Raw genomic sequence first — 20,021 nt, 5'->3', positions numbered from 1 at the left:
CCTCCGACTGATAACCGACGGCACAGACGTTCATCAATACCGCTTGTGAACTGATAAAGGCACGGCGGTCGGTCAACTTTCCGCTATTATTAAGCGGAAACTGTTTGAGTTATAAAGACATAACTTGCAACATTCGAATCCTCTACTCATAAATACTAATTCATTTTATATAGTTTATTTTGTAATATTACTCGTTGTCAGCTGATATCAATCGCACAGCATACGGCTGACGGACTATGCAGCAGGTGACACACTGCATGGTCTTGAGGTTCTTTGTTGCTAGGTTATTATGTAAGCTAGTTGTTTATGATTGATTGTTTTATTTTAAGAAATGGGTGATTGTTGTTGTTCAAATGATATACATGAACTATTGGATGATGAAAATATTAGTTCTGTTAATGAAAGTGACATATCGAAAAATGAAGTGCATGATGATATTTCTTTGTCAGATTTGTTGTCAGGTAGTCTGGATGATTATAAACCTGTGTAATGTGAGTTGGGTTCTGAACAAATTGATAGTGATAGTGACAACAATTCATCATTATCTGGTATCCCTCTTGCCAAAAGAATTCATCAAATACCAATATGGATACTGCCAAAAAAAGTAGTACATACTCTACATTTTTCTCAAAAACTTTTTGTGTTGTAAATAAGTGTATATATGTTATAATATTTTTGTTCACTACAAAACTGTGTATATTTTGTACATTTACAGTATTTTACTATCTCAAGTCATGTGGAAGTTACATGGATTGAAACTTAGAAAACAAAAAATTTATAATGCACATTTTTCAATTTGTGTACAAATAAAAAAACCAATACTCTAATAGGCTTAGGGCCATGCTGTGCTCCAGACGGATCAGGGCCGATCTCAATGAAGAATCGCTCATGATCGCACCCACAAGGGGATGTCCTCAAGGAGGCATCCTGTCACCTCTACTGTGGAATCTAGTAGTAGATGGTCTACTTGAGGACCTTACTAACAATGGAATCTATGTCCAAGGATATGCAGACGACATAGTCCTTATGGTACAGGGAAAATATACAAATGTTGTTGTTGATATCATGAATACCAATCTTCAACATGTATACAACTGATGTCAGGGAGAGGGACTGAAAGTAAATCCCTCTAAGACAGTAGTTGTACCATTCACTAGGAAAAAGAAACTAGAGTCTCTTTCTAGGCTGAAACTCGCATCCACACAGCTTGAGTGGTCAAAGACAGTCAAATATTTAGGACTGACTCTAGACCATAAGCTTACGTGGAATGATCATCTTAACAATATCCTGCACAAAGCAAAGTGGGCGCTCATGACGTCCAGGAGACTTGCAGGAATCTCATGGGGCGTAAAACCCCATATAGCACTATGGCTTTACAAAGTAGTTGTAAGGCCTCAAATCACTTATGGTTCATTAGTCTGGTGGACAAAGGTGAATCAGGTAACTGCCAAAGCCAAGCTTGAAAGCTTACAAAGGCTTGGTACAATCTTTGCAACCGGAGCATTCAGGAGCAGTCCCTCAGCGACCCTCGAGGTGGCTTTAGGACTTCTACCTCTTGATGTCCATATAAAAGCTGAAGCGCGTAAGTCAGCTTATCGGCTGATGGTTGCTGGCTTGTGGAGGAATGGCGTGTCTAACGCGAGCCATGGCGCCATCACTGAAGCTGTAAACCCAAGCGCTATTCTCGAAATGGTCTCCGACATAATGAGAACGGAGTTCGTATTCAATAAGCCATTCTCTGTTGACTTCTACTCCAGAGATAAGTGGAAATCGCAAGATAACATCCCAACAATAAGAAAGAGCTTTGTCTGGTACATGGATGGCTCGCTTATTAAGGGTAGAACTGGATATGGAGTGTTTAGTCAATCCCCTAGAACTGCCCTTTGCGGCAGTTTGGGTCGGAACTGCTCCATATTTCAAGCCGAAATCTATGGTATCCTAGCCTGTGCCAACCTAGGCCTCACTAGAGGGTACCAGGGAATGAACATCTGTATAATTTCAGACAGTCAGGCAGCTCTTAAAGCTCTTGACTCCAACAGCATCTCATCCAGGCTTGTGTGGGAGTGCTTTAACACTCTCTGCAAGCTTTGATCACGCAACTTTGTGCATCTTGGTTGGGTACCGGGCCACACAGGCATAGGTGGTAACGAATGCGCCGACAGGCTTGCCAAAAGCGGAGCAAGCATGCCATACACCGGTCCAGAACCGAGTTGTGGTATAAGCAAGTCAGCCGCTTACCAAAGTATAAACAAATGGTCCAGGAAGACACACCGCTTGCGGTGGCAGAGTCACCAAGGACAAGCACTCGGCAAAAGACTGCTTGCTGATTCTAGCTCCGGCTTCACCAGATGGCTGATGGGGCTGGGCAGGGATCGGGTTAAGCAAGTGATTGCCTTGATCACTGGACACGGCCACTTCAGGAAACACCTAAACACTCTAGGTTTACGACATGAGGACTCGGAGTGCAGACTCTGCAATAAGTCTGAAGAGACTGCAAAACACATAATACTGGACTGTGAGAGACTGGGAGCAAGGAGAAGGGCTCTTTTCGGTGATAAACAACCAGGCGACGAACCAGATGCTAGTATCGGGGAAAAGCTTCTTAGCCTAATTAAGGGCACAAAGATAGGCTTACCCCTCTAACATCAAAGGGGCACACAATAAGCTCAGGTTGACGTGTGAGGATCTGTGAATCCACCCCAATATCCCAAAGCAATACTCTAATAAGTGCATTATTTTTATTATTTTACACTTCTCTCTGGTTTCTAACAAAAGATTGATATATAACACTTATTACTCAACATTTAGCATACATTTAAAAAATCTGAAAATTATGCTACGCACAGGCAAAAACCAGTGTATCATTCTGGGAGTTTCTTATTATCAGTCGGAGGGTTAAGAATATAAAAATTGTAAATATTACTTATAAATTATCATGAAGACATGATTTATGTTAAGATACTTATACTATAAATAAATGAAAAGACAGTTATCTAAGAATAGACTTTTCAACTGATTTCTTGAATATGGATCTTCAGTACAAATATGAGGCACAAATGTAACATTCTTGTGTATTAAACATTTATGGGCAGCACGGCTGGCTAGTGTCAAATGACTTGCTCAACCCAGTAACTGAGGTAAAATCTCATATCACCAGCTATAATAATAATCCATTTATTGCATTTAACAATTTCTGACATTATACCGCAATCAACAACTTTAATACATTTTGTAAAAAAACCATGTACACGTTTTCTAGCAGTCAGACATACATTTTATAAAATCATACAGACACATCCATACACCCATTTCAACATCAGATCCAGCGTTTTTTTTTTCTAAATTTCCAAGTGGCTAATCATGAATTTTTCAACAGAGTAAAACACTTTAGACACCAAAAGGGGCTTGAGATGAGTTTTGAATGTATTTGTGTTTTTTTAATTTTTTACACTGTCAACTACTAGAACATTTTGCCATGTCAACTACTGTACAATTGCAGGTTCCCAATGGTCTTGAGTAACAACTGCAATTAGCCATATAAATAACATCAGTTACCTGTCTAATTCTCTAAATAAAAAGAACAATACTATTACAAATTTGATGTGGGCCAGACCTGAATCTGTAATTAATTTTGTGTTTAATTATATAATTAGATCAAATACTTTTGAAGATTTGTATTTGATTTTTCAAACTGTTTACTATGCTTTGATTCAAAATTTAATCTCTGGTTTGGAACAGTGGTTAATTTTAAATGTGGTACTCACCCTAGAACTGATGGGCAATGCCTTGATGCCAATGAGTAATTCTATGGTGTTCTGCACCACTATCAGCACAGTTATAGCTGTTAGTGCGAGAAGGATGAGCATGCAGACTGGGTACACAACGTTACGCTGTAGAACCCAAGTGTGTCTTTGTCTATCTGTATAGGAAAGAAAAAACTTACAAACAATACTCTTTACACAAATTACTGCATATATTCAAAAGTAACACAGAGTATACATGCTTTGACCATCACGCTTCAGAGTTTCATCTTTAAAACTTTCAAAACAAAATGAGTTGTGTTTATATCAATTTCTAGGAATAGTACAAAAGTTAAACCTTACAATAATATGGGCTAGACAATGTTCTGCTACATCATCAAGGATCCATAAATGGTAATTATCAACTGAATTTCTTTGGGAGGAATACAGATAAAAATGCTTTCTCAATAGTTCTTTTTTAATCGGATTTCTTCCAATATTCTCACATAAAGCTATTCTTGTATCTCATAAATAGATACATTGAAGAAAATTTCAGATGATTTGAATAAGACTATGTTTGAAATTAAAATATTTACCTTCTTATACAACGTGTAGTAAGTTTAAATATTCTTTTATAATTAATGTGATAGTCATCATTATTATTGGAATGTATAAGCCGTATTTTTTAAAGTAAATGGCTCACTTATTGTGCAGTTACTTAACCTGTTCTCTGAATAACACATAAACTTCATGTAGCACTAGTAGCGGCTGTAAATATATTAGTGAATGTGTATAATACACAAGTTTTACACAATTCTAGTACTACAATGCAGTTGGCGGACTATGTACATAATTGACTAAATAATAATTCTAGGTCAAAAACTTTGAAAATGAGCGAGAAAAAGACACTGTTAAACAAAGATGATGTGAGCGATGAAGATGACTTAGAATTGGATAATATAAGTTCTGATAAATATGATAGTGATGCTGAACCTGAATATATCCCAGACATTTCAGGAACAGATCAGAATTTCAATAACGATTATGATATCCGGTCTGTTAAAAATTAGTTACAGATATCAAACTTAGTTAAACTTGGTGTGTTTTTTTATATTTTGTAAAAATGTTTGATTTTATATACTATAATAACACAAAAAAGTTAAAAACGAAGATGAATAAGAATATTTAAACTCCACACATCAATTTTATGTAGTACTAAGAGTAATTGCCCTCCAATGGGCATTAGTGTTCTAGGGTTAATGCAAATGATCTGGAAGAAATCAAAATTTTTTAGAACAATTAGTGAAGGGTAGGAAAACATTATTCCTAAGAATGTAAATACCATGCAATGCTAAAAAAATTGCTTAGATTATTTGAAGGTGTGCAAATATTCATGATGAGAAAATAGTGGATCTTTGCCAACTAAAGACTTGAATACAGTGGTGAGGAGCAGTTTCTCGAGTGGTACTGAGATAAAGGTAATGAGTTTTTAATCCAACCTGATCTAAAGCCCAGTGACTACTATTTGTAAATAATCTATAAGAAAATATCTAGGCAGTATGTGCAATGGCAACGTCAAAGGTTGTTTTGTGGTTGTGGCTGATCAGCTAGCAGACTTCTACGGAAAAGAAACTCAACGCTGGTTGTACAATATGTGTACATTTTGATAGAAATAGTATTTAAAATGATATTGAAATACATTCAAAATTATAAAAGTAATTTAATTCCAATTTATTTACAAGCAACATACTGTCAAATGGTTAACAGTTTTGTACTAGTTATATAAATGTTAAGATATTTGGATTATGGACATTTGCCTTAGTTGTATATATTACAAAAACAGAAATCCCTATCTTGTAATATATAACCATGGCAAACATTCGCAATCCTGCTGTCCTTTCAAATGTAATGTAATTGTCATTAATGAACACTAAACAAATAAATAATTATGATACTTTCTATGAGTTATTTCAAGGATCAGCCAAACGTACCTAGCAACTGCCTATTATGAGCCATTTCTTCAATTTTATCCATCAGGCAAGCTTGCAGAGCTCCGTTCTGCAACTTCAGCAATTCAGAATCCTCATTCTCTACTGTTGGTGGAGGGGTGTACATGGGTTCTGGACTTAGATAAGTCTTTCCACTCAGTGTTGCCCGCTCCAGTCTGTAACAATTGTTAAATAACAAGATTATAGATGTACTCTTTACAACCAAGACATCATTAATTAAGAAAAATTCATTTCTAACTTCTTCCTGGATTCCCCGATCCTAGGATTTTTATTTTCAAATCCTGTTCTTTAAAAAAATTCACAATAATTATTCTAGGTTGTGGAACTGTTTGTTTATTTTCCCGTTCATCATTAATTTATCATGTATGATTTGAATTGAACTTAACATATATAAAATAACACTTTAATTTCAGTTTAAATCTATATCTTAATATGGATCGAGAAGCATTGTTATGACCTTGAATATGTATGTGTCCAGTAAAATTAAATTTGTTGTAAAAGCAGTTTTGCTTGCTTACCTCTCTTTTCTCATTTTTTTGTTTATTGTGTTCTTTAACTCTTTCATATTGTCAAAAACACTATACTTCCTTGTCTCTCTTCACTCACAAAGAAAAAAAAGTAAATCACAAGGTGAGAAAGTCATCTTGTTTTTTTATTAATCTAGCACAATGAGATAATTGTGTAAACAAGTGCATTGTCTTGGTGTGAAATTTCAAAACAAACTGTTTTGAAATAATCCTTCTCATCACCAAATCTTTTGACAAAATTCACTAATCCAAACTTTAAGTATTTTCATGGAACTAATTAATCTCTTCGACTCTGTTATTGAGCAATCGCACAAATATATTTAAAAATGTTGTATTCAAGAAATTTACAAGTTTGTCATATTTGAAGGCTTATTCTTAATTGATATTTTGTTTATACAAGAACCACTCATACATTTGATTTGTATGCAAGATAAAGGCTACATTAAGCACGGCCAATTACTGTTATAGTTTTAAACAAAAAGGAAACAGAGTGAATAAACTTTTAGATAAAACACAAATATATAAACCTACTACCGACAAAACAGCTAAATCCTACATTGTGTACCTTGACATCACAGTTGATTTTGATCTATCTTGGAAATTCCTTTCCAACCAACTGTGCTGTGCTAATAACTAAGCTTGCACCCCTTGTAATACATATGATAAAACAAGTAAGAGGCCTACGGACAAGAATAGTAGACTACTTTGTTTTGTTTGAGGCACATCTAAGCTACAGCACTGTGGAAGGAACTGTCAATACCAACTTGGAAAGGGTGCTTGTAAAACAAAAAGAGAGCTCTACAAGACTTACCAGGACTCAATTTCTGGGGAAAATTGCAAAGCAACTTCCTAACCTTATTAGCTGTCTATATTTGAGAATAATTCAGCTCAGGACAGACCAGACACACAGATGTACAAAGCACAACACCCGTAATGCCTCAGATTTTGCTCTACTTCTACATCATTTCAGAACTCTTTTTTCAATATTTTATATAAAGGAACACTATACTTCAATCACCTTTCAGAAGACGTGCAAAGAGAATCTCTTTTTACAGCTTCAAGAAGATGCTGACATAATGATTACAATCACAACTTTTCTACACTGAAAGAGAATTTGTTAGATCGTGTCAATAAAGAATATTATCCATTTCCCACAGTACTAATCTTTTAAGCTCTTAGCAACATCACAACTATTTCTGCAATGTTTTCTCCATTCAAGAAGCTCATTTTACAACAATGTGTTTTACACTTAAATCTGCCATAAAAATAGAACCGTGAAACTACTTTAGAAACATTGACAACTAAGATTGATCACAATCTTCCAAAATAACACTGCTGACTGGATCCAACTTGTCCAAGTTGTGTGAAAGTCACTAAGCGGTAGAAATGTGTACTGGTAAAGCTCCATCTAGCACAACACTATTATGGCAACTGTTGGGAACTCCAATGTAAACAAGTTGTATGACACTCACTTAGCAGTATAAATGCATACTAATAAAGCTCCATCCAGCCCAGCACTATTCTGGCAGCTGTTCACTAACTAACTTCAATGTAAACAAGTTGTGACACTCACTTAGTGGGGAAAATGAACACAGCTACGTAACACTTTACCCAGTACAACACTACTCCAGTATCTCTTAGCAACTTTTAATAGAAACAAAATAATTACCAGCTTATAACCAACACTTTGTTTGTTTTTTGTACATTGCTAATTAAGGAAAGCTCTTTTTTTCTTTTTTTAATTTCTTTTAAAACTGAAATAAGATATATTAGTACCATCATATTTTGATTTATATGCAATTTTAGGAAGTTGTTAACATAGCAGATGTAAATAGCAATAAGACTAAGTAAATTAAAATACTATACCTCCTTCTAAAGCAGTTTTCTTGTAAGCTAGCAACATAGAAATCTTGGTTGATATCTTGAAGAAACTGAGGTTTAACCAGAAAACTGCTGACTATAGAAAACAGTCTTGCAAATCCAATTGGAGTACATACTGAAAAATAAAGACGCATGTTAAAACTTTAGAAGATCTTAAAGGGCCTTAAATGGATCTATAAGGGGTATTTTATTTTTGTTGAAGGGTTAAGTTTATCACGCTCTTAATTTACTTAAAAGACTAGAATCAAAACCTAAAGAAAGATCTAAAATTAACTTTGGAATATTAATATGTGGCTTTTTAACATACAAAATATTTAAAAACTAGTGTAACATGTTTTATAGATTTAAAAAAATCAGTGTATTTAAATAGCAGTTGTAACAGCAATAAAAAGGAGATTTTGTATTATTTTTAAAAACAGCTTTTTTATGAGCTGGAAAATTATCTTCCAGCTGTTCTGAAAGGAGATGTGGAGGGGATCAATTAGTAAAAAAATAGGTGAAAAATAGCAACAGCCTATAAGTAACTTGCAACTGGTTTTATAAAACATAAAAGTCTTGACTCAAACAATCAGTCACAGACAACTTAAATAATTTTCAAATGAAGATAGGCTAAAGGTGAGAATTTGTATATCCAGTTCAAACTAAATAGTGCAAGATAACAGAATTAAAGTTTTTGTTTTATTTAGTGTTGAATAAAAAAAAAAATTAATTTCCATTTTCTGAAAGGTCCTTGAACTGTCCAATGGTGAGAGACAACAATACTGGCCAGCGTGTGTACTACAAGTGGGCACTACACACACTTGCATATTGCTCTGAGGTATGTTTGTTTGAAAACCATGGTAGACAATGAATTTGCTAGCATATTCAACTTTTCAATTTTTCCTTTGTCTTATTACACTCCAAATGATATATTTGTTTAGATTAAGATGATTCGTCTCAGTGTTCTGTTTCTTAGTAGTGAAATAACAAATATACCATTCCACTGTTCCTAATTTAGAGTACATTTCCTAAAATGTCACTTAAAACATTGAAACCTTTTAGAGATAACTTCCGGTAGTGGGCCTCTCTACAGGCCTGGTGGCAGCAATTCATTTTGGTAAAAATGTATGAGTTTGGTTGTTGTAATAACTTTTTTTTGTTTATGGTAGAGCAATAGAATTTTGAAACATTGTTGAAAATAAATGTTCTTCTTTATTGTTGTATAACATTTAAATTAACAAAATATATTTTTACTAAAATGACACTTTTTTCAATGGCCATTTTTAAGTGTATATTTTGTACATTTTTTTATAGTTGATACTGTTTTTCACACTAAGAAAAATAATTACTACATATATACAGTTTGAATATATATATATAAATATTCAAACTTAGAAAATAAACACACTACAATATTCTTTTTCAATTATTCCAAACAAAAGTCAGTTACTATTTTGCTCCATGGCAAGATTCATAGTTCAAAACACAGAATTTTTAAAAGTCATCAAACTCTTTTTATAGTATATACATAGTATACTTACAGTATTTACATGGTTTATTGTTCTTTCTTTAATATTTTTCAAACGTAAAGAAGCCTTAAAACAATTGTGCATAACAAACAAACATGTAGCAACACTTGGCATTGTTTAAGTATCCATTTTCACGTTCCATCAATATACCGTATGTAATGTAGACAAACTGTCAGACAATACAATGGACAGCTGAGCTGCCAGTTGATGACAAGAGAAACAGGTAACAAAAATCAGATTAGCCACACTCATAAGAACAAAATAATTTGGTTAGTTGTTGCATATAAATACTCAGTAAGGAACTTTCCAACGATATCTAGTGGAAATACAAAAACTAAGTGAACAGTTTAATGTCACACTTATTCCCTGTAACCAGCACATGACTCAGCATTCAGTCCTGACCGAATGACACATAATTAGCATGTGTGTCTACCGCTATGGGTTAACGCCTCTATACTATACTACAAGATCTTTACTAATCATATGATGAGCTAACATGACTACCACATTCAGCATATTAAATCAACAGATAAGACAGACCCTTCATAAATAGCTGTAACTTAAACAACCACTTTCTATATAAAGAATTTTCACAAAAAGTTTGACATAATTGTGCATTTTAAATTCCTAACTTTTATCTGTATCAGGTTTAACGAAACGAAACGGAGTGAACAATTGTTAAGCTATTGTTACGCCAGCTGAATATCATGTTCTGTAGTAAAATGTAATAGTCTACAATCCAAATGTTTTTAATTTAAGAAGTGTGGCTAAAGGAACTTCAATAATATAAAAATAGCAAGAATACCAGAAAAACTAACAACAAACAGATTGCAAATCATGTAACTAAATTACAAACTTACAAAATATGTATAGCACTGAAGATAAAACAAAAAAATTTAAAAACCGCATCATTCAATTCATAATTGAACAATTTTTTCACCAAAAATGTGAATTTAGTCCTGACTCAGTTATTGTGTACTTACAAATAAATGGAAAAAATTACACCAAATTCTTTGTTCATGCGACGACTTTACTTGTCACCATATATCTAGCTTAATATGAATCAACAAATCATGCCACATTTACTTATCTTCATGATGGGTAACAACTAGGTTGGCATCAAGACTATGTTTTAGTCAATGCCTTGTTGAATTGTATTTGTTTCAACATCAAATCAATTTGTGGCATACTTAGTTAGCACCAAGTTCAAGCTGTATGTGTGTATATATATATATATATATATATATATATATATATATATATATGTATATAATGTATATATGTATATATAATGTATATATGTATATATATATATATAATGTATATAAAGGTGTCTGTCCGGTGTTGGAGGAAGCAGTGATGTGGAAGCTGGATGAATATTAACTGTTTGGTATGGAAAGGGGACCATACATATTCTCTCTTGCTAGACGTTGGACACGATTTATTAGATAAACAGTTTAAATTTTTTTAAACTGCATGTAATCTGTGTAGTAAAACTTAGTGTTATGTGCCAGATTTGTACAGTATTAAAAAATAATGAAATACCAAGTATTGGTAGTTGAATAACCAAGTGTAGAAATGTATATGGATCTAGTGAATTACTTTTTCATGTTAATTATTACTATAAATTTACAGTATAATATATTGTAAATAGTATGTGGTACTGAAATTTAATATAATAGAATTTCATTTTCTTCAAAACAATTAATAGTAAAGTAATGTGAGTAAGAGGTCATTGGTTAAAAATTGAACTTAATAATGTACTTTATTGTTAATTACTTTATTTGCAATCACAGTATTGGGTTTTAAATGTTCACAGAGACCAATTTGTGTAGGGTAGACAAGATGGAGCTTAAAGTAGAAAATCAAGCCCTAAAGTACTCGATTCAGCCATTCAAGTTTGAGATAAATTAAGTATTTGTTTGTTTTACATATCATTCGGTTTAAAAGAATATAGTACAATTTTAGTATGCTTTATACAATGGGCATATGCACTGGCAAGTTTTTCAATTTCTTTATATACCAGTAATGCCACATAATAAATCGTGTTTAATAACCGTGTGATATTCGTTTAATTCACTAAAGTATCATTACAAATGTCATGTCATACCACATCTGGAACTAGTGTGAAGTCAGACAAGTTATATCAGGCTATGTACATCGATCTATCTATTTAAATATCAAATTATCATACCATAACCTCTATATTATGTTATCATGCCTCTAGTTAATGGCATTAAATGTTGTGTAATAATGTTTTTGATTAATTACTTACCAATGTATATTTATAATCACTAACTGTCAATAACAGGTGATAAACTTTCCTTGTCAATAGTAGCACTCGAATTACAATTAAATGATACACCATAATTCCAAAAACAATCTTTACCCTTAGTTTTCATTGGGTAAGACCTAGATGTAGTAATTAAAACGGGATAACACTATTGCAATAAGACATATTAAATGTAGTGAAATCCTACAAGACATATTACTGTATATTAGTGACATTATATCAACTACGTACACAATAATAAGAGAACTCCAAGGAATGAGATGCAAGAGTACAGAAACGGCAGGTAGTAGCTCCCAAGATCTGAAACAAGACAATATACTGTACTTGTTCAAGTTCATATATTCAAAGACTAGTGACAACATTGTTGGAAATTAGCAAAACTTTAAACTCATCCTAAATATATGAATTACCAATAATTGAGCAATCTATAGGAAATATTTTTGTTTACCATGCTGGAAGCAGCTCTGCCAGTGGTACTAAAATGAAGTAACCACTCTAAGTTAGAAATAAGACCATATTACTTATTAATTACAATTCATTGCTTAAAATGGATTGAGTTATATCTGTCTCCCTTAATTTATACTCATAAATTAATAAAAAAATTGAAATAATTTAATATTAATAAATAATTTGGTTTTACACTAATCAATGTTATCTCTATTATGTTATTATGTATTACAAGTGATTTTACTTTAGAACATATGGTTTCTATAAACATTTTGAAATGGACTTTTTTGTTTTGTGGTGGTTATTCAAGCTTAGGGAGAACTCAAGCCTAATTATTTAAAAATCCAAAATCAACTATCCTCCCTCTTCCACCAAACCTCTAAATATTAAATAACAACCTGTAACAATGAATTTTGCTGTATTTTGAAATCTTGCTACTTGTGCAAACAAATATTCATATTTATAGAGGTTACAGAAAGGGTATTTTATGCCTTATTTTACTTTTACTACATAAATAATTTTTTATAGTTCCACAAAAATGTTATGATGTATTTTTACCCTTCAACATAGTTTGACATTACGTAAACACACCAACTTATGACTGCATTAAGTGATTATAGTCCCACACAATGGGTATCATCAGCCAGTTTTATGGTTCTGTCTTGCCGTCAATTCTTAAAATTATTTCAGCTAAGTAACCGACAGAAAACATTGTGTTCATATAGCAAGAAATGCATGTTGATATAGGTGTTTAATTTTGTCAATATTCAACAGGCAATATTCTGCCAGCTGATTGCAATATAGCAGCATGAGTAAAAGAAATCGGTGAGACTTGTTTACCAAAACTTATTTTAGGTTTTTTATGTAAGTGAAATTGATTTTTCACTAGAAAAGTGTTTGAGATTGTGATATGTCATCTCAAAGCTGTAAAAGTTGTAAAATGCCAGTTCGGGACAATGATAGCTGGATAGACAATGTTTCTTGTTGTCTGATAGTAATAAATAATTTTAAGCAAACTAAAAAATTATATAATAAAAGTATTGTAAAATGATTTTAAGTTTCATTATTTCAGTGAAAATAAAATTTGGAGAACCTAAAGATGTAAAAGCTTCTCCTTTCTTTCATGCTAATTTCATTAAATCTGTACTTTCGGTCTCCTTAGAAACTGTACAAGGCATTTTTTCATTAGACGAAAACTCAGTCCAACTATATGTTGAAAGCCATGACCTTTTTTAAGTCCTTTAATTACCTGCCTTGTTTCCACAAGAAAATTTATCCGACATGGAAGAAGAACTGTAAGGTGACGGCTAGAGTCGGTCCAATTTTTTTAATAATTTATTTCGCATACGTCTATATAATCGGATTTAAGTAATAATCCCCATATATTATTCCAACAAACATTATGGTTTATGTACAAAGGTTAAATGAGTCACAACAAATCATCACATAAAAGCAAAATTGTGATGCATTTTTGCATTTTTTATATAATTTTATCCTTTTAAAAAATTGTACCACATTATTGATTAATATACAAGTATTTAAGAATATGGTTTAACCCTCTGAAAACCTAATTATTTTCCCAAGACATTGTCCTTGGACCAAATTACAGAATTTTACTCTTGGTTTTTTTACTAACGAAAAAATATTCTGATTGGTTTGCTGGTTTATTTAACTGTTTTGAGTGCCACAGCTATTTCCCAACGTCATATGTATGAAGTGCCAGACCACATTCTGTAAATTTGTTTTATTTTAAATACCCATTCACTGTTTTATTCAATTAAGTTTTTTCCAGGACATTAAAAACAAACCAAATTTTACATATTATACATTTTTCAAGAGCAAAAAAAAATGATTTATACTGATGCAATTCCATGTCTGAAGAGGGTTTTGTTTTATACATTATTGTTTAGATTTATTACTATTCTATGTAAGGGACCTTAAAAATCCATATAAAATCCTTACACAATACATATTTTAAAAATGCAAAAAACATTGGCATTTTAATATAGACCTGGAATAAAACGCTACCTGCTGCCGCCATCGCTACCATCGACCAACATCGCTACCGACCAGCCTAATGTTAACAAAAGGTGTAGGACAGATACTTTCGTCTAGTACTTGTAAAATAATAATCTTGTTGTCAGCAATATTTTCTTCACATATTTCTATTATCATTTCAAAAGGAAATATTCAGTATTATCACTAGGCAACAATCAGGAAAAATTAATGTTACCTCTAGAAAGATACTTATTTACAGTGATGGTATACAATAAAAGGTATTACAGTGCAATAATATACTTATTTAGTGTTTGTTTGCATCAAAATATCCAATTATGTGCATTTTCAATCACTATGTCAGCTGTCACAAGAAGATATTGTAATAATTAATAGACAGAGAGAGAGAAATACAATACACAACTCCTATATACAGTGTGAGTGGCTCTTGGTGTGACAAAATTTTTTGGGTTATAATGCAAAGTAAATGTGATACAATGGCGGTTATAAAAAAGTCTAACTCCAAAAATTAGGTCTGAAATGAATTATTTTCAGTTTTTCTAAAAAACCCGTGTTTTTGTGCATAAATATGATATTTCTCAGCAACGTATAGCCATATGTGAGCAAACTACATCATTTTTAGGTTCTACGTTAAATTTTCAATTTGAAACAGTTATCGGTTCAAACGGTAAGAAAAGAAAATTAAGCTTCAGGTCGATTCAAATGCCAAAGTTGCTAAGTTTCAGAAAAACTTAAATATCATTGAACCCCATCTTTTTATCACACCCTGTACAATAGAATGTGTCAAGAGATTTTAAAAACTTTGACATTTAATAGGCTTTAAAATGGTATGCCATATGACCATATTTAAGTATTCGGTTACTTACTTTTATTGGTTTGAATATTAAAAAACATGCAAGCTACAAAAAGATTAAAACAATTTAATAACAACTGTACTAAATTTTTATGTTTTATAAAACTGCCTCATAAAACAAGGAATTGAAGATTACAAAAAAGTAAAGCAGTTTAAAATAATTTTTGGATGCTAGTTACAGATTAATGGTCACATCCTTTATCAATGTTTTAATTCCTTATCTTATCACTTTCACCAGTACTGTACATTCATTCTTTGTCTTGTTTTGTAAAACCAGTGTCCATATGAATTAGTTCTACCTCCAATAAACTATTTTTCTGCTCAATTTAGTCAAGTGTAGGCTGCCATGGAGTTCACTACTCAAGAATACGCTGATATGCACTTTATTTACGGATTTTGTGATGGAAATGCGCGTGCTGCCCAAAGAGAGTATCAAGCTTGCTACCCTGATCGCCGACTTCCCAGTCATTCTGTGTTCTCAAGACTCCATCAACGTCTTGTGGAGGGAGGTACAGTTCACAAAAGACCTAACGAAGTAGGACACATTGTTCATGATGTAGGATTAGATGAAGTAGTTCTAAATTCAGTTCGGAATGATCCAGTAGTTAGCAGTAGACAACTTGCTAGAGTGTAGGTGTATCACAATGGAAGGTATTGGACATTTCACATACGCAGTTCCATCCATACCATTTTACGCCTGTTCAAGGTCTGAAAGCAACTGATTATGCTCCTAGAATACAAATCTGTCGTTGGTTGCTAAACAGAGACATAGAGCAGTGTCATTTTTTTCGAAAAATCCTTTGGACTGATGAGTCATTGTTAACAAGAGCAGGAATTTTCAATTGCCATAATATGCACCACTGAGATCAACAAAACCCACACCGAACAAGGGAACAATCCTTTCAAACGCGTTTTAGTATTAATGTTTGGTGTGGAGTCATAGGCGACCAATTGATTGGTCATCACATATTTGCTGGAACTGTAAATGGAACAAACTACTTAGACTTTTTGCAACACGAACTACCTAACCTTCTAGATGGTTTGAATAATGTTGAAAGAGACGAGCTTATATTTCAGCAGGATGGAGCCCCTCCACATTTTAATGCAACAGTACGTCAATGGCTGACTGAAAAATATCCCGAGTGGATTGAATGTGGGGAACTGTCGCATGGCCTGCCCAATCTCCCGACCTTACACCTATGGACTTTTTTGTGTGGGGTTTTTTAAGCAGGAAGTTTATTCCACCCCGGTAAACTCAGAAGAAGAATTACGAGGCAAAATTGGTCTGGCTGCTGAAAGGCTTCAGGGAAAACTGTCTTTTAAAATGACCGTAGGAGCAATGAGAAAGCGAGCAAGAGCATGTGTGAGAAAAGAAGGTCGCCATTTTGAGAATGAACTGCAATGAAATCAACTTTTAATGTTTTGTGTTCATGAGGTATTCTAATTTTCATTTACCTTATTGATAATTGATTAAATTTCCATTATTAAATATCTTTCCTAATGCTCAAAAATTATGTTTATTATACCGTCCTATGACTACTCAGTGTTAACAACCAATACTGATTTTTTTAATGGCAAAACACCTAAATAGCTGGTCATATGGCATACCATTTTAAAGCATATTAAATGGAAAAGTTTTTAATATCACTTGACACATTCTTGTGTACAGGGTGTGGCAAAAAGATGGGGTTCAATGATATTTAAGTTTTTCTGAAACTTAGCAACTTTGCCATTTGAATCGACCTGAAGCTTAATTTTCTTTTCTTACCGTTTGAACCGATAACTGTTTCAAATTGAAAATTTAACGTAGAATCTAAAAATGATGTAGTTTGCTCACATATGGCTATACGTTGCTGAGAAATATCATATTTACGTACAAAAACACGGGTTTTTTAGAAAAACTGAAAATAATTCATTTCAGACCTAATTTTTGGAGTTAGACTTTTTTATAACCGCCATTGTATCACATTTACATTGCATTATAACCCAAAAAATTTTGTCACACCAAGAGCCACTCACCCTGTATAAATATTTTGGTACCTATTGAATATGATGATACCCAGTAAAATAACTGGAATGATATACTACAATATTTAATATTATTGAAATATGAATCGTTGAAGTGTTTGATGAAAATTTTACATTTATGGAAATTTTACCAAGTCAACATTTGTGACGCTGCAATGTAAGGGTTAACAGTTTTTAAAACCTCTTGGATGTTTTTTTTTTTTTTTTTAATTTGTTAACACATCAACATTTTTTTTCATACACAAGTACCAGTAGGTATAGAAACATTGAACACAGCTATTTAGAGATAAAAGCTTAATGTTCTTCTTCCAATTCAGATACACTTTCACCTTAATTTTTCATAATAATTCCCTGTTGCTCATGGTCCTCAACTTTTAACTACACTTGAAAATGTAGTGCCCATAACTCTCAGAACAAAATTGTCGAAGTCTAAGTACCTTAGACTTAGTTTTTTTGTATATAAACTAATAAAACTACCTCATAAATTAATAACACAGTATAAACACTGAGTAAACAGGAGTGGCAGAGCTACACTATAAAACAAAAAGCTGATGAAGGGGCAATAGTGAGTTATGAGAAGCATGGCAAACACAGAACAAAACAATTAAAAGCTATTCATTATTGGTCAATACTCCCCAGATATTGGACTTGTACATTGGAAAATGGCAGTAGACAGTAAAAATGACTTACTCTGTCATCTTTTGCATTTGGATAACAACTTGCTTTTTAATATGTTAATACGTAATTTACAACATATCTTGCTTTAGGTATTACTGTATATCGTTTAAGTATGCTTGGTTGACTTCAAAAGGTTAGATAATAAAATTTATATTTAAAATGTCTAAACTTAAAAGTAATTTTTTAACTCACTGAAGAAGGTCTGGATATTGGCATTTTTCTTGTCAATAAGAGCTGAGATGACATAGGTAAGTCCCAGAACCATCAGCATCAAGAGAGATAAAACTGCTAGTGCCTCATGTACTCGAGACATCACTCCCTGAAATAACATTTTAAACTGTGTGACTATTGTAACCTAAGAGTTTTATTTTGTTACAATACATTTGGAAATATATTCGTATTAAATGTCATTCCCAGGCAAAACTCACAAAACTTCTTTATTTCATAACTACATCTTAAATGCACGTTGCTAGAGAAATCACTTCAAAAACCATTAATAAAAAATTAAATTTAATTATTTCATTAATAAGAGAATTAAATTAAATTCAAATGTGCAACCATGTTGATTTATCTTACAACTACAGGCACCATCAGCTGCAAGTATAATTGAAAACAAACAAATAAAATGTTGAAACTTAATCTACAAGTTAATAACAATATTTAAGTCAATTTTCTAGTTTAAACTAATTTAAAATAAACTAAACATTAAATAACAGGCAAACGTAACACATTCCATTAGTATAGCTTACATGACTAACATAATATGTTAAGCAAATGACAACAAATTAATACTAACAATAGTTGCAACAAATATACACAAAATTATCAATAAATTTTTTATGACTTTTCTATGAGCCAGCTAGTAATTCAAACACACATGTTATATAATATTTAAATGAATGATGAAAAATATCTGCTGTAGTAGAATGGAAATTATACAGACGACTAATTCTGTTCATAGCCAGGTGATATCCAAGGTTGGTTAGGGAGAAAAGAAGGGCAAAGAGGAACGCGTTACTCGAGTTGGCCGTGAAATTAAACTGATACAGAAAATTGCTTTCATCCAAACCTATTCACCAGATAATGAAGCAAATACAGATAAATAATTGTTTGCCTGTTTTAAAGGTCCTCAGTTGTAAGGGTTACACCATGGATATATCTAGCAGTAACTGGACAGCATTACAATTTTTCCCTCTTTCTGTTTTCAGTTGAGTGTTGTGGAGAAGTAACATTTCATACTATTTACCACATAAGCCAGGATACAAACAAGTGTTCAGAACAGATTCTAATTCACTGTTAGTCCTCAGTTGTAAGGGTTACACCATGGATATATCTAGCAGTAACTGGACAGCATTACAATTTTTCTCTCTTACTGTTTTCAGTTGAGTGTTGTGGACAAGTAACATTTCATACTATTTACCACATAAGCCAGGATACAAACAAGTGTTCAGAACAGATTCTAATTCACTGTTAGTCCTCAGTTGTAAGGGTTACACCATGGATATATCTAGCAGTAACTGGACAGCATTACAATTTTTCTCTCTTACTGTTTTCAGTTGAGTGTTGTGGACAAGTAACATTTCATACTATTTACCACATAAGCCAGGATACAAACAAGTGTTCAGAACAGATTCTAATTCACTGTTAGTCCTCAGTTGTAAGGGTTACACCGCAGATATCTCTTGGATATCAATTTGTCGTCTGAATCGATAAACTTCTACAGTAGTATATTTAGCTTAATAATAATAAATATTAATTATTGATTATTTAATTGATATTATATTGATGGTATTATCTGAAATTGTTGATAAATAAAACCTTTATTACCTTTCTGCAACCAAGAAATCCCTCTGACTCTAAGAAGAGATAGGCAAATGGTAGTAACAAAAACAATGCAACATTGGAAAACAGGAACACCAAGTTCCACAGACCTGTAACAAAAAATTAGACATATTAAGTGTGCTTCACATTATAAAATATAACTGTATCTTCATATGTTCTCTAAATTTGTTTTGTTAATCATCTCTTATCTCCGATAAAT

The 20,021-nt window shown here is 32.6% G+C and overlaps 1 protein-coding gene across 1 annotated transcript in view; it reads right to left on the bottom strand.

The window, feature by feature from the left end:
* Window positions 1–20,021, bottom strand: part of LOC124368996 (protein Lilipod) — a 73,227-nt gene that overhangs the window by 19,185 nt on the left and 34,021 nt on the right. Inside the window, exons 4-9 of the mRNA XM_046826593.1 lie at window positions 19,808–19,911; window positions 18,173–18,299; window positions 12,190–12,258; window positions 8,143–8,272; window positions 5,732–5,904; window positions 3,765–3,919 (exon numbers count right to left, since the gene is read on the bottom strand). Of these exons, the coding sequence (XP_046682549.1) occupies window positions 3,765–3,919; window positions 5,732–5,904; window positions 8,143–8,272; window positions 12,190–12,258; window positions 18,173–18,299; window positions 19,808–19,911 (758 nt within the window). The remainder of the gene's footprint in view (window positions 1–3,764; window positions 3,920–5,731; window positions 5,905–8,142; window positions 8,273–12,189; window positions 12,259–18,172; window positions 18,300–19,807; window positions 19,912–20,021) is intronic.

The sequence above is a fragment of the Homalodisca vitripennis genome, chromosome X (genome assembly GCF_021130785.1).
Source record: "Homalodisca vitripennis isolate AUS2020 chromosome X, UT_GWSS_2.1, whole genome shotgun sequence".
NCBI classification, from domain to species: domain Eukaryota; kingdom Metazoa; phylum Arthropoda; class Insecta; order Hemiptera; family Cicadellidae; genus Homalodisca; species Homalodisca vitripennis.
This window is presented reverse-complemented; position numbering and strand designations above follow the sequence as displayed.